Here is a 21,732-nt window from a genome sequence, read left to right on the forward strand (position 1 = left end):
AGAGTTGCATGGAGACACAGAGAGTTACATGGAGACACAGAGAGTTACATGGAGATACAGAGAGTTGTATGGAGACCCAGAGAGTTACATGGAGACACAGAGAGTTACATGGAGACACAGAGTTGCATGGAGACCCAGAGAGTTGCATGGAGACACAGAGAGTTACATGGAGACACCGATAGTTGCTTGGAGACCCAGAGAGTTGCATGGAGATACAGAGAGTTGCATGGAGACACCGATAGTTGCTTGGAGACCCAGAGAGTTGCATGGAGACACAGAGAGTCACATGGAGACAGAGAGTTGCATGGAGACACAGAGTTGCATGGAGACCCAGAGAGTTACATGGAGACACAGAGAGTTGCATGGAGACACAGAGAGTTACATGGAGACACAGAGTTGCATGGAGACACAGAGTTGCATGGAGACCCAGAGAGTTGCATGGAGACACAGAGAGTTGCATGGAGACACAGAGAGTTACATGGAGACCCAGAGAGTTACATGGAGACACAGAGAGTTGCATGGAGACACAGAGTTGCATGGAGACCCAGAGAGTTACATGGAGACAGAGAGTTGCATGGAGACACAGAGAGTTACATGGAGACAGAGAGTTGCATGGAGACCCAGAGAGTTACATGGAGACACAGAGAGTTGCATGGAGACACAGAGAGTTACATGGAGACAGATAGTTGCATGGAGACCCAGAGAGTTACATGGAGACACAGAGTTGCATGGAGACCCAGAGAGTTACATGGAGACAGAGAGTTGCATGGAGACACAGAGTTGCATGGAGACACAGAGTTGCATGGAGACACAGAAAGTTACATGGAGACACAGAGTTGCATGGAGACCCAGAGAGTTACATGGAGACACAAGAGAGTTACATGGAGACACAGAGAGTTGCATGGAGACACAGAGTTGCATGGAGACACAGAGAGTTGCATGGAGACAGAGAGTTGCATGGAGACAGAGAGTTGCATGGAGACACAGAGAGTTACATGGAGACACAAGAGAGTTACATGGAGACACAGAGAGTTACATGGAGACACAAGAGAGTTACATGGAGACACAGAGAGTTACATGGAGACACAAGAGAGTTACATGGAGACACAGAGAGTTGCATGGAGACAGAGAGTTGCATGGAGACAGAGAGTTGCATGGAGACAGAGAGAGTTACATGGAGACACAGAGAGTTACATGGAGACACAGAGAGTTGCATGGAGACAGAGAGAGTTACATGGAGACACAGAGAGTTACATGGAGACACAAGAGAGTTACATGGAGACACAGAGAGTTACATGGAGACAGAGAGTTGCATGGAGACACAGAGAGTTACATGGAGACACAGAGAGTTACATGGAGACACAAGAGAGTTACATGGACACAGAGAGTTACATGGAGACAGAGAGTTGCATGGAGACCCAGAGAGTTACATGGAGACACAAGAGAGTTACATGGAGACACAGAGAGTTGCATGGAGACACAGAGTTGCATGGAGACCCAGAGAGTTACATGGAGACAGAGAGTTGCATGGAGACACAGAGAGTCACATGGAGACCCAGAGAGTTGCATGGAGACACAGAGAGTTACATGGAGACACAGAGAGTCACATGGAGACACAGAGAGTTGCATGGAGACACAGAGTTACATGGAGACAGAGAGTTACATGGAGACAGAGAGTTACATGGAGACACAGAGAGTTACATGGAGATCCAGATGCATGGAGACACAGAGAGTTGCATGGAGACACAGAGTTGCATGGAGACACAGAGAGTTACATGGAGACAGAGAGTTACATGGAGACACAGAGTTGCATGGAGACACAGAGAGTTACATGGAGACAGAGAGTTACATGGAGACACAGAGTTGCATGGAGACCCAGAGAGTTACATGGAGACACAGAGTTACATGGAGACACAGAGAGTCACATGGAGACAGAGAGTTACATGGAGACAGAGAGTTGCATGGAGACAGAGAGAGTTGCATGGAGACACAGAGAGTCACATGGAGACCCAGAGAGTTACATGGAGACACAGAGAGTTACATGGAGACAGAGAGTCGCATGGAGACAGAGAGAGTTGCATGGAGACACAGAGAGTCACATGGAGACCCAGAGAGTTACATGGAGACACAGAGAGTTACATGGAGACAGAGAGTTGCATGGAGACCCAGAGAGTTACATGGAGACAGAGAGTTACATGGAGACAGAGAGTTGCATGGAGACACAGAGAGTTGCATGGAGACACAGAGAGTTGCATGGAGACACAGAGAGTTGCATGGAGACACAGAGAGTCACATGGAGACCCAGAGAGTTGCATGGAGACACAGAGAGTTACATGGAGACACAGAGAGTCACATGGAGACACAGAGAGTTGCATGGAGACACAGAGTTACATGGAGACAGAGAGTTACATGGAGACAGAGAGTTACATGGAGACACAGAGAGTTACATGGAGATCCAGATGCATGGAGACACAGAGAGTTGCATGGAGACACAGAGTTGCATGGAGACACAGAGAGTTACATGGAGACAGAGAGTTACATGGAGACACAGAGTTGCATGGAGACACAGAGAGTTACATGGAGACAGAGAGTTACATGGAGACACAGAGTTGCATGGAGACCCAGAGAGTTACATGGAGACACAGAGTTACATGGAGACACAGAGAGTCACATGGAGACAGAGAGTTACATGGAGACAGAGAGTTGCATGGAGACAGAGAGAGTTGCATGGAGACACAGAGAGTCACATGGAGACCCAGAGAGTTACATGGAGACACAGAGAGTTACATGGAGACAGAGAGTCGCATGGAGACAGAGAGAGTTGCATGGAGACACAGAGAGTCACATGGAGACCCAGAGAGTTACATGGAGACAGAGAGTTGCATGGAGACCCAGAGAGTTACATGGAGACAGAGAGTTACATGGAGACAGAGAGTTGCATGGAGACACAGAGAGTTGCATGGAGACACAGAGAGTTACATGGAGACACAGAGAGTTACATGGAGACACAGAGAGTTACATGGAGACACAGAGAGTTGCATGGAGACACAGAGAGTTACATGGAGACCCAGAGAGTTACATGGAGACACAGAGAGTTACATGGAGACACAGAGAGTTACATGGAGACCCAGAGAGTTGCATGGAGACACAGAGAGTTGCATGGAGACACAGAGAGTTACATGGAGACACAGAGAGTTACATGGAGACACAGAGAGTTACATGGAGACCCAGAGAGTTGCATGGAGACACAGAGAGTTACATGGAGACCCAGAGAGTTGCATGGAGACACAGAGAGTTACATGGAGACCCAGAGAGTTACATGGAGACACAGAGAGTTGCATGGAGACACAGAGAGTTACATGGAGACACAGAGAGTTACATGGAGACACAGCGAGTTGTATGGAGACACAGAGAGTTGCATGGAGACACAGAGAGTTACATGGAGACACAGAGAGTTACATGGAGACACAGAGAGTTACATGGAGACACAGAGAGTTGCATGGAGACCCAGAGAGTTACATGGAGACACAGAGAGTTACATGGAGACACAGAGAGTTGTATGGAGACACAGAGAGTTACATGGAGACACAGAGAGTTGCATGGAGACACAGAGAGTTACATGGAGACACAGAGAGTTACATGGAGACACAGCGAGTTGTATGGAGACACAGAGAGTTGCATGGAGACACAGAGAGTTACATGGAGACACAGAGAGTTGCATGGAGACACAGAGAGTTGCATGGAGACACAGAGAGTTACATGGAGACACAGAGAGTTACATGGAGATACAGAGAGTTGTATGGAGACCCAGAGAGTTACATGGAGACACAGAGAGTTACATGGAGACACAGAGTTGCATGGAGACCCAGAGAGTTGCATGGAGACACAGAGAGTTACATGGAGACACCGATAGTTGCTTGGAGACCCAGAGAGTTGCATGGAGATACAGAGAGTTGCATGGAGACACAGAGAGTCACATGGACACACATAGACCACAGCTCATAACTGAGGACAGTTGACGGCAGTTACAGGATATAATGGGCGGGAGGTAACGTGCAAACTAATTTTCCAAAAGTAACAGCCTCAAATTTACACAAACCCCACTCCAGCAACAACAACAACAGCGTCTAGAACGACGCTGTCAGGGACGTTCTTATGGCCAGGCCGCGTGCCCGACCACCGCGGAGCGACAGAACCGAGTGGCATCTGCGGTTTGTGGCAACAGCAGCAGCAGCAGCAACAGCAGTAGCAGGAGCAACAGCAGCAGCAGGAGCAGCAGCAGCAGGAGCAGCAGCAACGCTGACACACTCGGTCCGGGTGCGACCTCAACCAAGCTCCATTTGGAATTTGCAATTCGATATTGAGGATGTTGAGATGTATATTTGTGTACGACATGAAACCGGACCGAACTTTTCACTGCAAACCGGACGACCGGCGGGAGCTGGCTCTATAGAGTGACAACTTTGCGCAAGTTGTTGTTCCCGGCTCGGCGTCTCTGTCCGCCTGCGTGAGTCGCCATCCCATCACGGGGAGTGGCGTCCCCCGAACATTCACATCAGCAACACGCGTGGATTATTAAAGAGGCGCGCTCGGGACGGTGAGATTACACCGCCATTCTCCCCCTCCCTCTCTATCTCTCTCGTGCTGCCCGGGAATGAGCGATTAATAAATAATGACGACGCAGGAAAGCATTTCTCTGTCTTGATGGAAATCTGAGTTTTTCGTTTTTTGAAAAATGTGGATCTGACCGGATTCTAATATCCCCCATTGCCGCTCCTCCACCTCCTACCGCCTTCACCGAGGTCACCATCACATCTCCCCTGGCAACCGTCCCCATGGCAACGCGCGCCCTGGCAACCCTCGCCATGGCAACCGACCGCAATCCATCATCCCCCACCCCCCCGTGGTCTCGGATCCACTTTGCGGACGGATTTGGGTTGCGGTGGAGACGTGGGGAGAGCGGCACCCAGAGAGAGAGAGACGCCTGCCTTCGCTCTTGCTACCTCTTAACACGATTTCATAACACAGACTACGCCCATGTCCAGTTCTAACCTCACCAATCAGTTCACCTTCAGTACTGAACTCACCACACAGCTCAGCAGCACGATCCTCGCCACTCAGCTCACCAAGACCTATGTCCACGTGTCTTTGTGCAGTGAAATACAACGGCAGAAGTAGCAGCAGCACGGAGGAAGAGGCGGCCTTGTTGGACTGGCTGGGGACGAGCTTGCATCATCGGATATTTACACGATCCTGGTTCGACTCCGGGTCGCGTTAATCTCCCCGGCGTTGCGTTCTCGTCCGTGGAGTTCGGCAAAGCTCGCCGTGATCACAGGGTGCAATGGAGGCGGTGGTGTACACACGTGGTGGTGGTGGGTGATGGGAGGGTGTTGATTCGGAATGTTATACAGCGGGAGGTGGTGATGGGGGCGGTTGTGCGAGGAGCAGTGACGGCCCGAATTCGATTCACGCTCACAACTAATAATAACAATGGGGAATATATAGAACCGATCCTGGGCATCCCCTAGGTCGACTCAGCCTTAAATGAGTACCTGGTGCGCTGTGTAAACCATCAGCACTGGGGAGACAAAGGCGGTCGGGCATGGTGTTGGCCACCCACTCCCACCCCCTCGTGTGCCCCAAAAGTCCGTTGTATGTGTATGCATGTTGTATGTGTATGCATGTTGTATGTATATGCATGTTCTATGAGACATCTCCTTTACCAGTGGCAAAATATAGTAATAGGTTTTTACCCTTTCAACTGGTACAAGAACTGACACCTTTATACAAGGCATCATGTTTGCAATAACCACAACACAAGCAGTCAAAATGCAAACAAAAAGAAACAACTCTGATGATGATAATGATATGCACTGTCCTTGAAGTTGATTGGTCCACACCCGAGACAGCTTTTCTTAGAGCCTAGTCTCCATTGGTGTTGGACCAGATGACGCCAAAAGGCGTACAACTCAAAAACAGCGCACTATCAGAGTATTGAGAGCTCGGGGTAAGCATTTATACTATGAGACATCTCCTTTACCAGTGGCAAAATATAGTAATAGGGTTTTAACCTTTCTTTTTGTTTGCATTTTGACTGCTTGTGTTGTGATTATTGCAAAATTATGCCTTGTATAAAGGTGTCCGTTTTTGTACCAGTTGAAAGGGTAAAAACCTATTACTATATATGCATGTTGTATGTGTATGCATGTTGTATTATATGCATGTTGTATGTGTATGCATGTCAAGGCTATACGGTGGATCTTTGTCTTTGTCGTGGTTTTGGGGTGAGGCCGTGCGGTGAGTGTTGTGGTTGGCTGTGTGGTGGTTGTGGTTGAGCGAGTCTGTTGGTCTGGTATTGATTGTTGCTGTGATCTATGGAATGTGTAATCAATAACAGCAGCGGCGTAGCTAACCGGTAAGTGTGCAGGCGGTGCAACTGCGCCAGGGATCCAGGGGCTGTCGGGATGGGGGGGGGGCATCCAACCCACGCTGCGCCTCGCCACTTGCGATTAGCGCGGTTAGCTACTGCGTACGGCGTGAAAGAAGTTCGCGTACATACTGCTCATTAATCCTGTTGCTGCTGCTCTATTGACACTTTTGGTCCGCGTATCGATCTCCATGGTGTGGCTCTCTCGCCGAGGTCGCGTTCGCGAGATGCTGCTGCTGAACCCCCGCCCGGCTCGCACGCACAACAACAACACACGCACAACAACAACACAGGCACACGCACGCACGCGCCGATCAATGCGATATCATAAACATTTGTGTGCCCCCCCTCGCCCCTGTCCGTGTTGATTTGCCGCATTCATTTCATGTCGCCGCGAGCGATGCGACCCACGGGATGGATGTGTGTCGGGCACTCGGCTCAGCGACCAGAGGGGCAAGGTCAAGTGAAGGTGAATGGGTCGCCTCCTGACATTCACGTGATTGCTGTAGTCACCGTGTGAGTTCGTGCTGCCACCAGTACGAACTGGCCCAGCGGTCGAGCAAAGCAGAAACTTTGAAGGTTGCGAATTCAAAATTTGTTTGGCGCGGAAGGGCGGGAGGGGGTGGGGTGACTCAGGCCATCATCCCTGCCGGGGTCGATAAAATAAATACCACTTCTTGTGGGGAAGTCGACAGCGGTTTGTCCTATGGATCACTCAGTCCCGGAATGGGAACGTGGAATTTCCACCACTGGCTCTGCAAGGCTGTGAACAGGAGATGGGCAACGATGTCGCAATACTCGTTTGAGCCGCAGTATAGATCACTCCGACTTGAACTTTTATTGAATGGTATCGTCATCCATCATCATCACTGATTATAATCGTAACATGATGTCATTACAGTATTATGGAATACCATTGATGTAAACTCAATGATGTAAAATCATTATTGAATATCAGCATTACATTCTATTACGTTCATCATCGTCATTACCACGGAATTAAAACGATTAAAGTATATATAAACATTGTATAGCTAAATTGTTTCATTTACTCATCACTGATATTATTCATATAATATTACCATCACTTAGTGGTATCGTTTTTATTGATTCATATCTTTCAATGATATCACAGATGCTTAATAAATTACATCATCCATTAATTACGCAATTGATTATATAATCTGAGTAATTAATTATAACCACCATTCAACAATATCTCCAGAATTGATCAATATCGTGAAGTGATATAATCATCGAATACAGAGTATCAGCATCATCATCAAATATAATCAATTTTTCCTGAACAATATCAATAATCATATCTAAACAATATCATCATGGCACATAATCATCATCAGTGAACAGTAGTACCACCACAACTCGAATGGATGAGCATCATGAACGCACCACTATCATCACCATCATGAAATCATCGTCATACACCTCTCCCAACAGTCTTCTCAAAACATCTACAACGAATAATATAATTCAAAATCATCATCATATCGATCCAGGATCGATAAAGTGAGTACCTACTCTACAGGAAGCCGTGGCTGTTCTATGATACTGGTGCCCACCACAGCAATGTGGAATGTCCACCCACTGTCTCATGGCCTGCGTGAGTGGACAGGCAAACGTCACCTCGACTTCGCTGACCAACGTTGGTTCTCACACGTGACCCAAGGAGTGGTTATGGAAGTCACGTGATGTAGATAGACCCCCCCCCCCCCCTGTTACCCCAATTGTGCTCTCGGTGCCACGTCCAGAAGAGTCCATTCGGAAATCTCGCACAGCAGCAGTGCAACCCTCCCCACTGTGGTAGTCCGTGGAAGCAGATGCCACAGAGCTACTTGTGAGATCCCTTCACGTGACCTCCGGTCTTCACAGAAGCGGGCAGCACTTATGCCACCGACCCTGCTGTAGAGATAAATGCTCGTCACGTGACAGTGAAATCGATATTATCTTACGAACCAAACTGGGTGCCGAACCAAAAAAATAACCCGATCATTTCTGTGTGCGGTCATTGGTGACCGGGTTAAGAACATCAACTCGCTACACTTAAGAACCCACGTTAACCACAACACAGTCCAAGGGGCTATATGTGAGCCTGTGGGTCTCTATGTATGTCTGTCGGTCTCTATTTATGTCTGTGGTTCTCTGTAAGAGTATATGGGTCTCCACGTGAGTCTATGGGTCTCCACGTGAATCTATGGGTCTCCACGTGAGTCTATGGGTCTCTAACTGAGTCTATGGTTCTCTGTAAGAGTCTATGGGTCTCTGAAAGAGTCTACGGGTCTCTGAGAGAGTCTATGGGTCTCTGTAAGAGTCTATGGGTCTCTGTAAGAGTCTTTGGGTCTCTGTAAGAGTCTATGGGTCTTTGTAAGAGTCTATGGGTCTCTGAGAGAGTCTATGGGTCTCTGTAAGAGTCTATGGGTCTCTGAAAGAGTCTATGGGTCTCTGTAAGAGTCTATGGGTCTCTACGTGAGTCTATGGTAACCGAGCTGAGGCCATCAACATGCTGGCGGTTTCCATCCCAGTGGGCGGCTGAAACCCAGCAGGGGGAGGGGGGCGAGGGCAGAGGGGAGGGAGGAGGGGGCGGGGGGGAGGGGGGCACCAAAGACGCCCCCACTCCCAGCCTCTCCTAATATTCCCTGTTCACTCCGGTAAGAGGCAATTGACGTAATATTAAGAGCCAAAGGTACATATTATTTATTAATACGTGCTTTTTTACTGTTGCAAAATCCATAACGCATTAAACATGTAAAATAAAGTAGCGTGGATTTGTGTTGCAAGAAGACCGACGAGCAGCACGGCTCGTTGTGGAGCCGCTGCAGCTCACGAGTCGCAACTCTCCCCTGGCTCTGCCCCCCCCCCCCCCCCCCACTGCGAGTTTCTCCTCTCACACGCGGCGGGGAGGAGTGCCAGCAGTGGCCAGGGTGATGGATGAACCGGCACCCATCACCGAGTCGCTCCAGCCACTCGCGAGCTCGCTCACCGGCGGTCAGTCGCCTCCTTGTCGCCCTTCTCACGCGACTACTACTACCCTGCTGACTGTTCCCGCTGACTTGACACTCACTCATTAGAACAGCCGTGTCGAGGACTCGGTCAAGCAGACTCACCGTCTCATTGACCACCCTGCAGGTCACCACAACGCACTCACTCACCCACTCACCACACTGCAGGTCACAACAACAATCACCCACTCACCCACTCACTCACCACACTGCAGGTCACCACAACGCACTCACTCACCCACTCACCACACTGCAGGTCACAACAACAATCACCCACTCACCCACCCACTCACCACACTGCAGGTCACCACAACGCACTCACTCACCCACTCACCACACTGCAGGTCACAACAACAATCACCCACTCACCCACCCACTCACCACACTGCAGGTCACCACAACGCACTCACTCACCACACTGCAAGTCACAACAACACTCTCATCCACTCACCACCATGCAGCTCACAACACTCACCCACTCACCCACCCACTCACCATACTGCAGGTCACGACAACACTCACTCACCCACCCACTCACCACACTGCAGGTCACGACAACACTCTAACTCACCCACCCACTCACCACACTCCAGGTCACCACAACGCACTCACCCACTCACCACACTGCAGGTCACCACAACGCACTTACCGACTCACCACACTGCATGTCACAACAACACTCTCACCCACCCACTCACCACACTGCAGGTCATAACAACACTCACCCACCCACTCACCACACTGCAGCTCACCCACCCACTCACCACACTGTAGGTCACAACACACCCACTCACTCACCACCATGCAGATCACAACAACACACTCCTCACTCACCCACTCACTACACTGCAGGTCACCACAACACACCCACTCACTCACCACACTGCAGCTCACAACAACACACTCACCCACTCACTCACCACACTGCAGGTCACAACAACACTCACCCACTCACCACACTGCAGGTCACCACAACACTCACTCACCCACTCACTCCACTGTGGGTCACCCCACTTCTCTTTTTGCCTCTTCCCTCGCAACTGCTCCACTTTGGAATTCCCTCCTCCCGTCATCATCCTCATCAGCATCATCTCCCAACCTCTTACATCACTCATACCCCGGCCGCTCAATTCAAGAAACGCGTGGCTACACCAGGATCCAGTCCACCTTCAGCCGTGCCGTTTGTTGCTGCCTGCTCGGCGTTTTGGCCCTCGGGCCTGTGCTTGGCAACCGTCGTTTCAGCATAAATTAAACCACTTGTATTGTGTGTAAACATTTATTATTGTAATGAATCCTCGTTACACGTGAATAATAATAGTAGTGGTTTACCTGCAGGCAAGTTCCCCAAAATGAACCCGAGCTCGCCACACAGCTCGGAAGGAAGCTAAGCCGGGCTTCAGCCTCGACAGTGCTTGTATGGGCGACCACCATGCGTATAACAGGTGCTATAGGTTACAGGCTGCGGGGAGGAGGGAGGGGGATACAAGCCGGAGAGCAGAGGGGCAGTGCAGCAACATGAACGGTCGTTCTGTACTGTGACGCCTCCACGGCTGTGACCTCCCCTGGCTGAGTGCACGAGATGGCACGACGGGAGCGATGAATCGAGCAAAATGATTAAACTTTTCGTTTCCTCGTGGTCGACTCCTGGTGCCCCTTTAAAGATGGTGGCCGCCCCCCACGTCCTGCCTCGCGAAGGCTGGAAACCCCCTACAAGCCACGCCCAGCGTGGCACGGCTGACGATGCTGTTGACCTCCCGTCCAGTGGCACAAGTGGGACCAGGGTCGGTATTTTTTTTTTAACCCCCAATCCCCCGGAATGATTTTCACGTATGATGTATCGATGAATCGAACCAATAATTGATAGGGTAAATCCAATTACTTAATTAATCGAATTACAGTCCATCTCGAGTTCAAAGTAAATTACCTCCGACGCAACAGGGAGTACAACCTCTAATATTGTGTTATAGCCTGTTAACTGTATATGTACACTCACATCCAGCAGCAGATAGAGAACGGCCGATATCAGCCCCACGCACCCATCACAGCTCCACGTCACCGCTATCGATCCGAATTTGTTGAAAAAGAAACAAAATGAAATCGCGACTAAAACGTTCAAAAACGAAAGTGCGCACGTAAAATACCCACCGATAAAAGAGACTGGGTCCCCTCCCCCCAATCCACCAACCCCCACTGACCAGCGTGGGGAAGTATGGTCAACTGATAACGAGATTCGGTACAGGCAAGGAAGCGATGCCCCCCAAGCCGCCACGAGGAGGTGCCCCTGAACGTGGTGGTCGAGAGGGTTGAGGATGGTCAGAGCACAAACCCTCCATTTGAGGCCAACACTCGTATCAACCCTCGCCCTTCCCTTACCCCCCCCCCTCACCTGAACCCTATAACCAGATCCTATACCTCCCTAACCACAAATAAAACCCAACCTCGACACTTGACCCTAATGCCACCCATAATTCAAACTCTTCCCCAGCCCAACCCTACTCAGTATTCCAACCCAACCATTATCTGTAACCCTATCTGTATCCCAATCCCAAACGTTACCACTACCCTGAACCCTGCACGCACTCCGACCCTGCCTCTACCCCATAACTCTATGCCTACCCCTAACTCAACCAGTAACTGTAGCCATAACCCTCCATTTGCCCTCAACACGACACCCTTAACACTACCCCCTAACACTACCCCCTAACACTACCCCCTAACTCAGCCTCTACCCCATACCGAATCATAACCCTTATCTATAACGCTACCCCGACCCAATACCGCATCTCCAATTTAAGTTAAAATCCCACCGTTTCGTTTCAGTTTTCATTCCAATTCCAGCCACCGGATGTACGTGTGTTGAACTTCTTTCGCACCGTACATAGCCAACCGTACGGGGGAAGGACAACAAAATATGCATGCCACCACATGCCACCCTTGCCTGCTCACTGACAGTCTATAGGACTATATACAGTCTATATATACAGTCAACATTGAGTACGCATCACCACGTGGGCCGCATTGCCACGTGACGACTCGCTGGGCGACACCGCTGGCGTGCGCGCTGGGGTTACAAAGTCTGTGCCATACTCATCGAGCCAAACTAAGGCACCCCTATGAGGGTTCATCGAGCCAAACTAAGGCACCCCAATGAGGGTTCTGTGTGGAATGAGACGATGGTTCTGGAACGGATGTAATGAGGGTTCTCTATAAGATACATTCTCAAATGCATGAATGCAAGTCAGCCCATTGTGAAGGCTACCCGGTCAACCGTGGGAACACAGGACACACACACACCACCTATACATCATGAAATATACAAATGCACGCAAGCTGATCTGTACAGGTGCGCACAGGTGTGCATGGGTAACAGTCCCGCCCTGCAGCCAACGAACAAATACATCAATAAAATTAAAATGCAACCCATTACAATCATCATCATGAGCATAACGCGCTTATTCTGCTGGCTGCGTGTGCACGTGAGAGTCGTCTTACTGTGAGGGCTTTGTACAAGCAACGCACCGTGGTGGGAGCCAGGGCCAAACCCAGCTGGCCAGATCTCACCGGTGGGAAGGGGAGAGAGGCCAACACGGAGGCTGCGCAACTGGCGGAGGCCGAGTTAGAGTCCAGGGTTGCTACGGGCGTCTGTGTGCGTGTGTGCATGCACATAGCCTGGCACCAGCGCCGTGGTGACGGTCACCATGTTGAAATGTCTGCGTGTTAGTCCCCAAGGTTGTTTTTGTGCAAGCGCTCGCAGGGCTTAATCTCAGCTGGGTCTGTCCCGCTTGCTGATCCTGCAATGTCATTTCACCACCTGGCACACCACATCCAGTATACCCTATTGCTATGGCTTCTGTGGTTACCCGTCACATGCCACACGCTCCAGTTTACCAGTGCGCTGTAAAATGATTAGTTTGAAATGAAGCCCCAGATGTTGGTAGACGTGGGTTGAGCCCGTGGTTAGTCCAAGAGGGGGGTGGGGCGCGGGTGTCAGACACGGGTCAGAGTCCAGGACTTGCTGCAATGCCTCGGCAAGTCAAAGCGCCTTGCGTTGCATCTCATCTCGACCGTTCCAAGGCCCTGCTGCAGTCCAGCCTAGGGGACCGCCAGTAGCAGCTGTCTCTGCGTGGTACAAGGTGCACGAAGAACCGGCCCGCACACGGGCATGACTCTGCCAGTAGGTGGCGATGTTATGTGCTTTTATTTCCCAATAAAATAATTGGCGAGGAAGTTATCAAACTTTATAAAATGTGGACCGTGACACGGGCACACATGGTCACATCTTTTCCCAATGATGTCACGGGACCTTTCACGTTCATAGTCGGAGGGGACAACAATTATCTTTGCGGTGAATAAACCCGCAGTTGTGCAATGGGCAGCACAGCCCAGAGGGCATCGGCTCGATTCCACCTCCTGGCGCGGCAGCCGAAACAACGATCGCAAGTTTCTTAAATTCACCCCACACCACCTCTGTCCGCAGGCGGTCGAGTCGGCAGGCCGCGTGAGTGGTAGGGTAAAGTGTGGGTACTTCCACCTCTTCTGAGAAGTCTGCCCAGCATAAAAGAGTCGGCCAACACTCCGTTCCAATGGGCTGCCCGATAGCTCGCGCGAGCGGAGGCCCTTTCCGCGGGCAGTGGCGTGAGCGAGCACTTGCAGGGCTGCACCTCTACCTTAACCGGGGTAGCTGGCGGGCTCGAACGGCGAGCCTCTGTCACAAGCAGCCCGGTGTGGCTCCGTGCCGTGCCACAGAGTCTCAGGGGTCCTCGGGGGGGGGGGGGGGGGGGGGGGGGGGTTGGGTGAGAGCGCTCCCCCCCCGGCCTCCCCCCCGCCGCACCGACCTTGGCGGGCCCGGCTAGTGACCCCCCGGCGCCCAGTGGGCCTCCTCGTGACCACGGGAGGCGATCACCACCACGCAGGTGACGATGGCGCACAGCACCAGCGCTGCGATGCCCACGGCCAGGCTGATGAAGGCGAAGTTCCGCGCCTGGCGAGAAGCGATCTCGGCCGCCAGGACGTCGCCACGCAGCAGGGCCGCACGTGCCTGTGGTGGTGATGGTCGTGGTGGTGGTGGTGGCGGCGGTCGTGGTGGTGGTGGCGGTGGGGAGAGGGAGGGAGAGGCAGAGAGAATCGTCAGCAGATTCGGCAGCATCACCAGAAGTAGTGGTGCCATCATTGGCAGCATTAATATCATGATTATCAAAAGTAGCAGAATAAAAGTCATCCTCATCAGCAGTAGCAGTAAAATCCTTGTCATTATCATCATCATCACTGCCACATTCATAAATCCCCCTCCTTAACCTCCTCTCTTAAAGCTCACCTATTCTCTATCACCCATTCTCTTCCACTTCCCTCGCCCCTCCACTCCTTTCCGTCCCTCCCATACCCCGTTGTGTCACTCATTCCTCAATCCTTGTAGCGCCCCCCTGCCATCTACATCGTTCCATTGTCACCGTTTTGCAGGCAATGCCAGGGTTAGATGACAGCCATCACAGCGAGCGATGGTCATCTTCATACGACTCTCGGCCTCACCGCCTCCATCTCCGGCACACCTCGGAAGAACCGGCGGATGCCATTGGCAGGCTCGGTGCATCTCCCGGCTACCCACCTGCACGGCCTTGAGAATGGCGAACACCCCCGTGGGCCAGAAGCAGCACACGGTGCTGAAGACGGCGATGGGCAGATAGTCGTGGGGGGGGGCCCGGGGCTCGCCTCCCAGGAGGGTGCCCCCCACGTGGATCCCCACAGAGGGGACCCCCCCGCCCCCTAGGCCCAGGGGGAGCGGCTGAGCGTGGCCGACGGCGGTCGTGCCGACGGGGACCGCGCCGTACCCCGACACGAACCCCTGCGGGAGGGGTGGGGGTGGGGTCAGCGTCAGGGGTCACTCATCCAGCAGTGTGCGGCCGTATCTGTGTGTGCGTCTGTATGTGTACGATCAGACGCGGTGCTGGCCAGCCACCCCCTCGTGTGCCGTGCCGGCCTTCATAGGTGCTGCTTGCTAACATCACCTGTCCCAACAGTCCGTTAAGGCTATATGGGGGATCTGTGTCTTTGTTGTGTGCACTTGCCCAAAAATCCTGTTGAGGTTATCGGGGGGATCTTAATCTTGCCTGTGTGTTTCTGTATGTGGACATTGTATGCGTGCAGTTCATTGTGCAGTTGGCTTACTCGTCTGTGTGTACGTATTCCATTGCGTATTATTTCAGTGTGCGCATGCCGGCACGTGTATGTGTGTGTGTATATATATCTGCGCATGTAGATATATTATATTTGTCATATATGTACGCGTGTGCAAACTATGTGCTTGCGTCATGAGTATTCATGGAGAGCCAGTAACGTAACGAACGCTGACTCGTGTGGAAACGCGGAGTTTTACGAACGCCGAGAATCAGCCGCGTTGATGGAGTGACAAATGGGGACTTATCGCGAAGAGCAGCGGAGAGGTGACCGACTTGTCGAGGTCACAGCAAGAGGGAAAGACGACGCGTGCTCGGGGCACGTGATGAGACGATGGCTTGGTACTGATCTAGATTCTAGAAACTACCTAAGGGGAGGTGGGGGGGGGTCCCAAAAATAGCCCCCACCACCCCTACATTAGTAAAAGAAAACATTTGATGCATTTTCTCTGCCAATATCAATACAATATCAACTTTCGTGGTCTCGGGGGGAGGGGAACGATTGAAATGGCGTCGACGGGATTCCGTCGCGCGCAGGGCCGGCACGTGGCGCGTGATGTCACCATCGGCATGGCGACGAGGCCTAAACCCTTCGAGTTCAGCCTCCACGTGGCAGCGCGACTCGAATTGTCGTTCGTATTGTGTCCCCTTTCTCTGTCACCTCCCCCGGTTCAGAGAGATGGACGATAACGCGTCGATGGTGGTAATGCTACAGCCGCACTGCAATGGAGTGCGGTGCCGTGGAGGCAGCGAGGGTTGGCGGATCACGCACACGTTCATGAAACTCCCTTCTTCCCGTAGGCGTCGAGGTCGCAATCTCCCGGCTTGCCGGGGTTTGTCGGCAGTACATCAAGTGGGTTAATCTGCATCTCTGTTCCGTCAATATGGAGTTTAAGTGTTACCCCCACCGCGTCGCACGCATGGGGCTTCTGCAGCTACTCCGGGCCTGTCGTGCCACGTGTATAATCACTCGTTAATAGTTTGCCGGACATCCCAATTGTAGGACCACCGAGCTTGAGCAACTTTGGGTCGCGTGGGTGCCGTCTGTGCTCCCCCCCCCCCCCCCCCCGCGTTTCCGTGCGAAATGTGAGCCGCGCGTTACAAATACTACTTGCGTCTTGAGGTGGAGCTTGAATGAATGACGACGCCGCTGTACGCAAGCGAAGCGAAAAATAATATTACAAATCATTATAAAGCTCGTGAAGAAGAGTGGTGATGAGCGACGGCAGTGAAGAGTGTAAGCACACACTGACCCCACCGACGGGGTAGGCCGGCATGAACCCCGCGTAGGGGACCGGGTAGGGTCCCGGCGCGGCGAACCCCGGCTGTGAGAACCCCGGAGGGGCGGCCGGGCAGGGGCTCACGGGAGCCGGGGTGTACGGGGGCCCGGGGTAGGACCCCCCTGGACCGAGGGGGGTCTGGGAAGGGGTCTGCACGGGGGCCGAGGGGATGGGGGGCATCACCGCCTGTGCGTACTCAGGGGGAGCTGCGGGGTCTGGGCGTGAGAGAGGTGGGGGGGGGGCCGAGAAATATCAGCAACAGCATCATCAGCATCAGTATCATCAGCATCAGTATCATCAGCATCAGTATCATCAGCAGCAGCATCAGCAGCATCATCATCAGCAGCAGCATCAGTATCACCAGGAGGCGCTTAGTGATACTGATGATTATGATACGGATTCCCCATAGCCCCGTGCGAACTGCTAAGCCCCCCCGCCCCGACACCTCCCTGCCTCCCCCCCAAAAAGCTCAGCCCCCCAAAATTCTTATAGTCAAGTAAAACAATGTTGGTGTCACATTTCTCCAAATACCTAGGGGGTGAGCGCGAGAGCGGACACCCTTCCGACCTCCGCTCGGCTCTTAATCTCCACGTGAATCCTTGGGTGGTGCAGAGTCCACCCGGCACGCACATTGCCCAGTAGCCGGAGTACCGGGACGTGTGCCAGCCGGTACTCTGGCCACCCGGTAAGACCAACTGGTACACAGACTAAGCACAGACAGTCTAACTGGTACACAGACTAAGGACAAACAGTCTAACTGGTACACAGACTATGGACAGACAGTCTAACTGGTACACAGACTAAACACAGACAGTCTAACTGGTACACAGACTAGGGACAGACAGTCTAACTGATACACAGACTAAACACAGACAGTCTAACTGGTACACAGACTAAGGACAGACAGTCTAACTGGTACACAGACTAGACACAGACAGTCTAACTGGTACACAGACTAAGGACAGACAGTCTAACTGGTACACAGACTCGACACAGACAGTCTAACTGGTACACAGACTCAACATAGACAGTCTAACTGGTACACAGACTAAGCACAGACAGTCTAACTGGTACACAGACTCAACACAGACAGTCTAACTGGTACACAGACTAAACACAGACAGTCTAACTGGTACATAGACTAAGGACAGACAGTCTAACTGGTACACAGACTCAACAAAGACAGTCTAACTGGTACACAGACTCAACACAGACAGTCTAACTGGTACACAGACTAAACACAGACAGTTTAACTGGTACACAGACTCAACACAGACAGTCTAACTGGTACACAGACTCAACACAGACAGTCTAACTGGTACACAGACTAAATGGTACCTAGGCTAACCGGTACACAGACTAACCAGCACTTAGGCTGACTGGTACACAGATTTATCGGGATGCAGATGACCCATCCACACAGCCTCACCAGTACCTAGACTAACTGTGCCCTCGACTAACCAGTACCCAGGCCAACCAGTCCACGGACTAATCATCACACACACGGATCACACACACAATACACTGATACACTTGTCAATACAAAAATCGGTCAATCATTAAACTGACATTTGCTGCGAAGCTCATCACCTTGACGGACAATTGCTAATCACGTGGGACACGTTCGTGATCTGTATTAAATCTCTGCGTGTGTGTATTTACAAGCAAACATTTGGAAGAAAATAGTGAAATCTGGTCCCAGACCCACACACACACGGGGTCTTGGCAATAACTACCCCCAAACCCCCCGTGTGGGGTCCTAAGGGGGTCTGGGGGGTACACGAGGTATGAGAGAGTCTGTGGGGTACACGTGGCGTGTGTGGATGGGACGGGGTCTGTGGGGGTACACGTGGCATTAAGGGGGTCTGAGGGGGTACACGGGGTCCTAAGGGGGTCTGAGGGGGTACACGAGGTATGAGAGAGTCTGAGGGGGTCCACGTGGCGTGTGTGGATGGGACGGGGTCTGTTGGGTTCCGAACGGGTCCCGGAATCTGAGTGGATGCGGGTATATGATGATGTCCTAGGTGGTATGAGGGGGTGGTCTGTGGGGGTACACGAGGTATTAGGGGTCTGTGGGGGTGCACGGGGTTCCTAGGGGGGGGGGTCCGTGGGGGTCTCACCGTGGGGCCGCTCGGCCATGGCGCGGCGCCTCCTGTCCCCGCCGCGGGGCTCCGAGGGGGTCGGCGCGGCCGGCGTCTGCGGGAACCCCGTGCATCGGGGCCCGGGCAAGGAGACCCCCACGACCCGCTCGGCCCACGACCCCTACGACCCGCGGGGGTCGTGGTCCCAAGCGAGGAGGAGCAGCAGCAGCAGGAGCAGCAGCAGGAGGATGAAAGAGGAGGAGAGGGCGGAGCGCGCCGCCAAGGGGACCCGGGACGATGGAGCCCCTCGGTCCGCGCTGGGAGACCCCCGACACGAAGAGCGGCGAGGGGGCCTGGCGGAGAGGGAGTAGCGCAGATCACGACTCGCTCTCTCTCTGCCTCTCTCTCCTCTCTCGGTGTCTCTCTCGGTGTCTCTCCCCGTGTCTCTCGTCTGTCACGAAAGGCCTCCCTCTCTCTGTGCGTCTCTCCTTGTCTCTGTCCCCGTCTCTCTCACGATCTCTCCCGGCTCCCCGTGTGTCTCTCTCCGTGTCTCCTTGACTCTCTCTTCCTATTTATTGCTGCCCCCCTTCCGTCTTACTCCTCATTCCTCTCCATGTCCTCTCTCTCTGCCTCTCTCCTTCTGCCTGTCTCTGTATCTCCCTCCCTGTTCACTCTCCCTCCCCGTCTCTTCACATTCTGTCTTCTCTCTAGCCCCGCGTGTCTCTCCCTGTTCTCTCCATGTCCTCTCTCTCCGCCTCTGTCGCCGTCTCTCTCTCTCACTTGGGCTCTGGCTCTTCCTCTCACTCTCCGCGTGTCGATATCTCGCCTTGTATCTCTCTCCCTTTCCTCTCCCCCCTCCACCACCACCACCCTTCTCCCTCCGTCTCTCTTATCGCTTCCCTCTTCCTTCCTTCCTTAATTTCCCCCCGACTCTCCCTCATCTCCCCCCTCTCTCTCCATTATCCCTCCGCTATCTTATCTCTCCCCTCCCTCTCCTTTAGCTCTCCCCGAATCTCACTCCCCTCTGTCCCCGACGTACCCTGTTTCTCCCCTTGCCTCTCCCTTGCCTCTCCCCCGTTCCCCCCCCTGTTCCCCCATTGCTTCTCCCCCCCCTTGCCTCTCCCCCCCCTTGCCTCTCCCCCCTTCCCCCCTTTCGCCTCCCCCCCCCTTGCCTCTCCCCCCCTTGCCTCTCCCCCCCTTGCCTCTCCCCCCCTTGCCTCTCCCCCGTTCCCCCCCCCCCTGTTCCCCCCCCGTCCCCCCCCTTGCCTCCCCCCTTGCCTCTCCCCCGTTCCCCCCCCCTGTTCCCCCCCCGCCCCCCCCCCCGTCCCCGCCCCCCCCCGCCCCCCCCCCGTCCCCGCCCCCCCCCTTGCCTCTCCCCCTGTCCCCCCCCCCCTGTCCCCCCCCCCTGTCCCCCCCCCGTCCCCCCCCCCGTCCCCCCCCCGTCCCCCCCCCTGTTCCCCCCCCCCTGTTCCCCCCCCTGTTCCCCCCTCCACCCCCCCCCCCCTCCGCCTCTCCCCCCGTCCCCCCCCCCGTCCCCCGTCCCCCTCCCCCGTCCCCCTCCCCCGTCCCCCTCCCCCGCCCCCCCCCCTGTCCCCCCCCCTGTCCCCCCCCCTGTCCCCCCCCCCTGTCCCCCCCCCGTCCCCCGTCCCCGCCCCCCCCCCCTGTTTCCCCCTCCGCCCCCCCCCCCTTGCCTCTCCCCCCGTCCCCCCCCCCGTCCCCCCCCCCCGTCCCCCCCCCCCGTCCCCCCCCGTCCCCCCCCCCCGTCCCCCCCCGTCTCCCCCCGTCCCCCCCCCCCTGTTCCCCCTTCCTGTTCCCCCCCCATCCCCCCCCCTGTCCCCCCCCCCGTCCCCCCCCTGTTCCCCCCCCCGTCCCCCCCCTGTTCCCCCCCCCGCCCCCCCCCCCTGTCCCCCCCCCCCGCCCCCCCCCCCTGTTCCCCCCCCCCGTCCCCCCCCGTTCTCCCCCCCGTCCCCCCCCCCCCCCGTCGTCCCCCCTGTTCCCCCCCCTTGCTTCTCCCCCCCGCTTGCCTCTCCCCCCGTTCCCCCCCCTTGCCTCTCCCGCGTTCCCCCCTTGCCTCTCCCTTTCCTCTCCCCCGTTCCCCCCCCTTGCCTCTCCCCCCCCCCCCACTTGCCTCTCCCCCCCCCCCCACTTGCCTCTCCCCCCCCCCCCCCACTTGCCTCTCCCCCCCCCCCCCCCACTTGCCTCTCCCCCCTTGCCTCTCCCTTTCCTCTCCCTCGTTCCCCCCCCTTTACCTCTCTCTTTCCTCTCCCTTTCCTCTCGGCGTGCTTCTCTCACGGGGACGGGCGTCGTCGGAGAGCGCGGTGACGTCATCCCACCGGGATCGGTGACGTCATCGAGGCGACGAGGATTGTCTCAATGTGTGTGCGTGACGTCACTACACGCGTGAGCCCCCACGGGTAGAGGCGCAGCTCTGCAGTGTCTCGTTCACGCCGCCGCTGGCGGAAGGGCCTCCACGAGAGGAGGGTCTGAAGAGCCCCTCCAGAGGAGAGTGATTGGCCTACTCGTCCACGCTCGTCGGCCAATGAGTGACGAGTCGTGTTTATTATTGTTGTTGTTATTCACGTGTAGGGGGCAACGCTCTATCCCCGTGCAGACGGGACACACAGATGGCGAGTGGTCCACCGGCTGCGCCGCCTTCTGGCGAGGCAGGGTACGGCACCTCCTCGAGGCCCACGGGGGAAGAGAGATGCATTCACACCCCATCTGTGCGGTGATCCACCAACCCTCGCTGCTGCCTCC

General features: G+C 54.3%; 1 protein-coding gene across 2 annotated transcripts; it reads right to left on the reverse strand.

The window, feature by feature from the left end:
- Positions 1-13,421: 13,421 nt before the first annotated feature.
- LOC133341716 (proline-rich transmembrane protein 1-like) lies at positions 13,422-21,281 on the reverse strand. 2 transcript variants are annotated; one of them, XM_061550364.1, is made up of 5 exons: positions 21,225-21,281; positions 19,015-19,328; positions 16,868-17,109; positions 15,047-15,283; positions 13,422-14,482 (listed from the first exon to the last, which is right to left on the reverse strand). In XM_061550364.1, the coding sequence occupies exons 2-5, from the start codon at positions 19,031-19,033 to the stop codon at positions 14,294-14,296; spliced, it is 687 nt and encodes a 228-aa protein (XP_061406348.1). In that variant the 5' UTR covers positions 19,034-19,328; positions 21,225-21,281; the 3' UTR covers positions 13,422-14,293. The 2 variants fall into 2 exon arrangements, with proteins under 2 accessions (XP_061406348.1, XP_061406347.1); XM_061550363.1 differs by lacking the exon at positions 21,225-21,281 and having other exon boundaries at positions 19,015-19,879.
- Between the last annotated feature and the right edge of the window lie 451 nt (positions 21,282-21,732).

Source organism: Lethenteron reissneri, chromosome 12 (genome assembly GCF_015708825.2).
Source record: "Lethenteron reissneri isolate LAM-NWPU_2019-01 chromosome 12, ASM1570882v1, whole genome shotgun sequence".
NCBI classification, from domain to species: Eukaryota; Metazoa; Chordata; class Hyperoartia; order Petromyzontiformes; family Petromyzontidae; genus Lethenteron; species Lethenteron reissneri.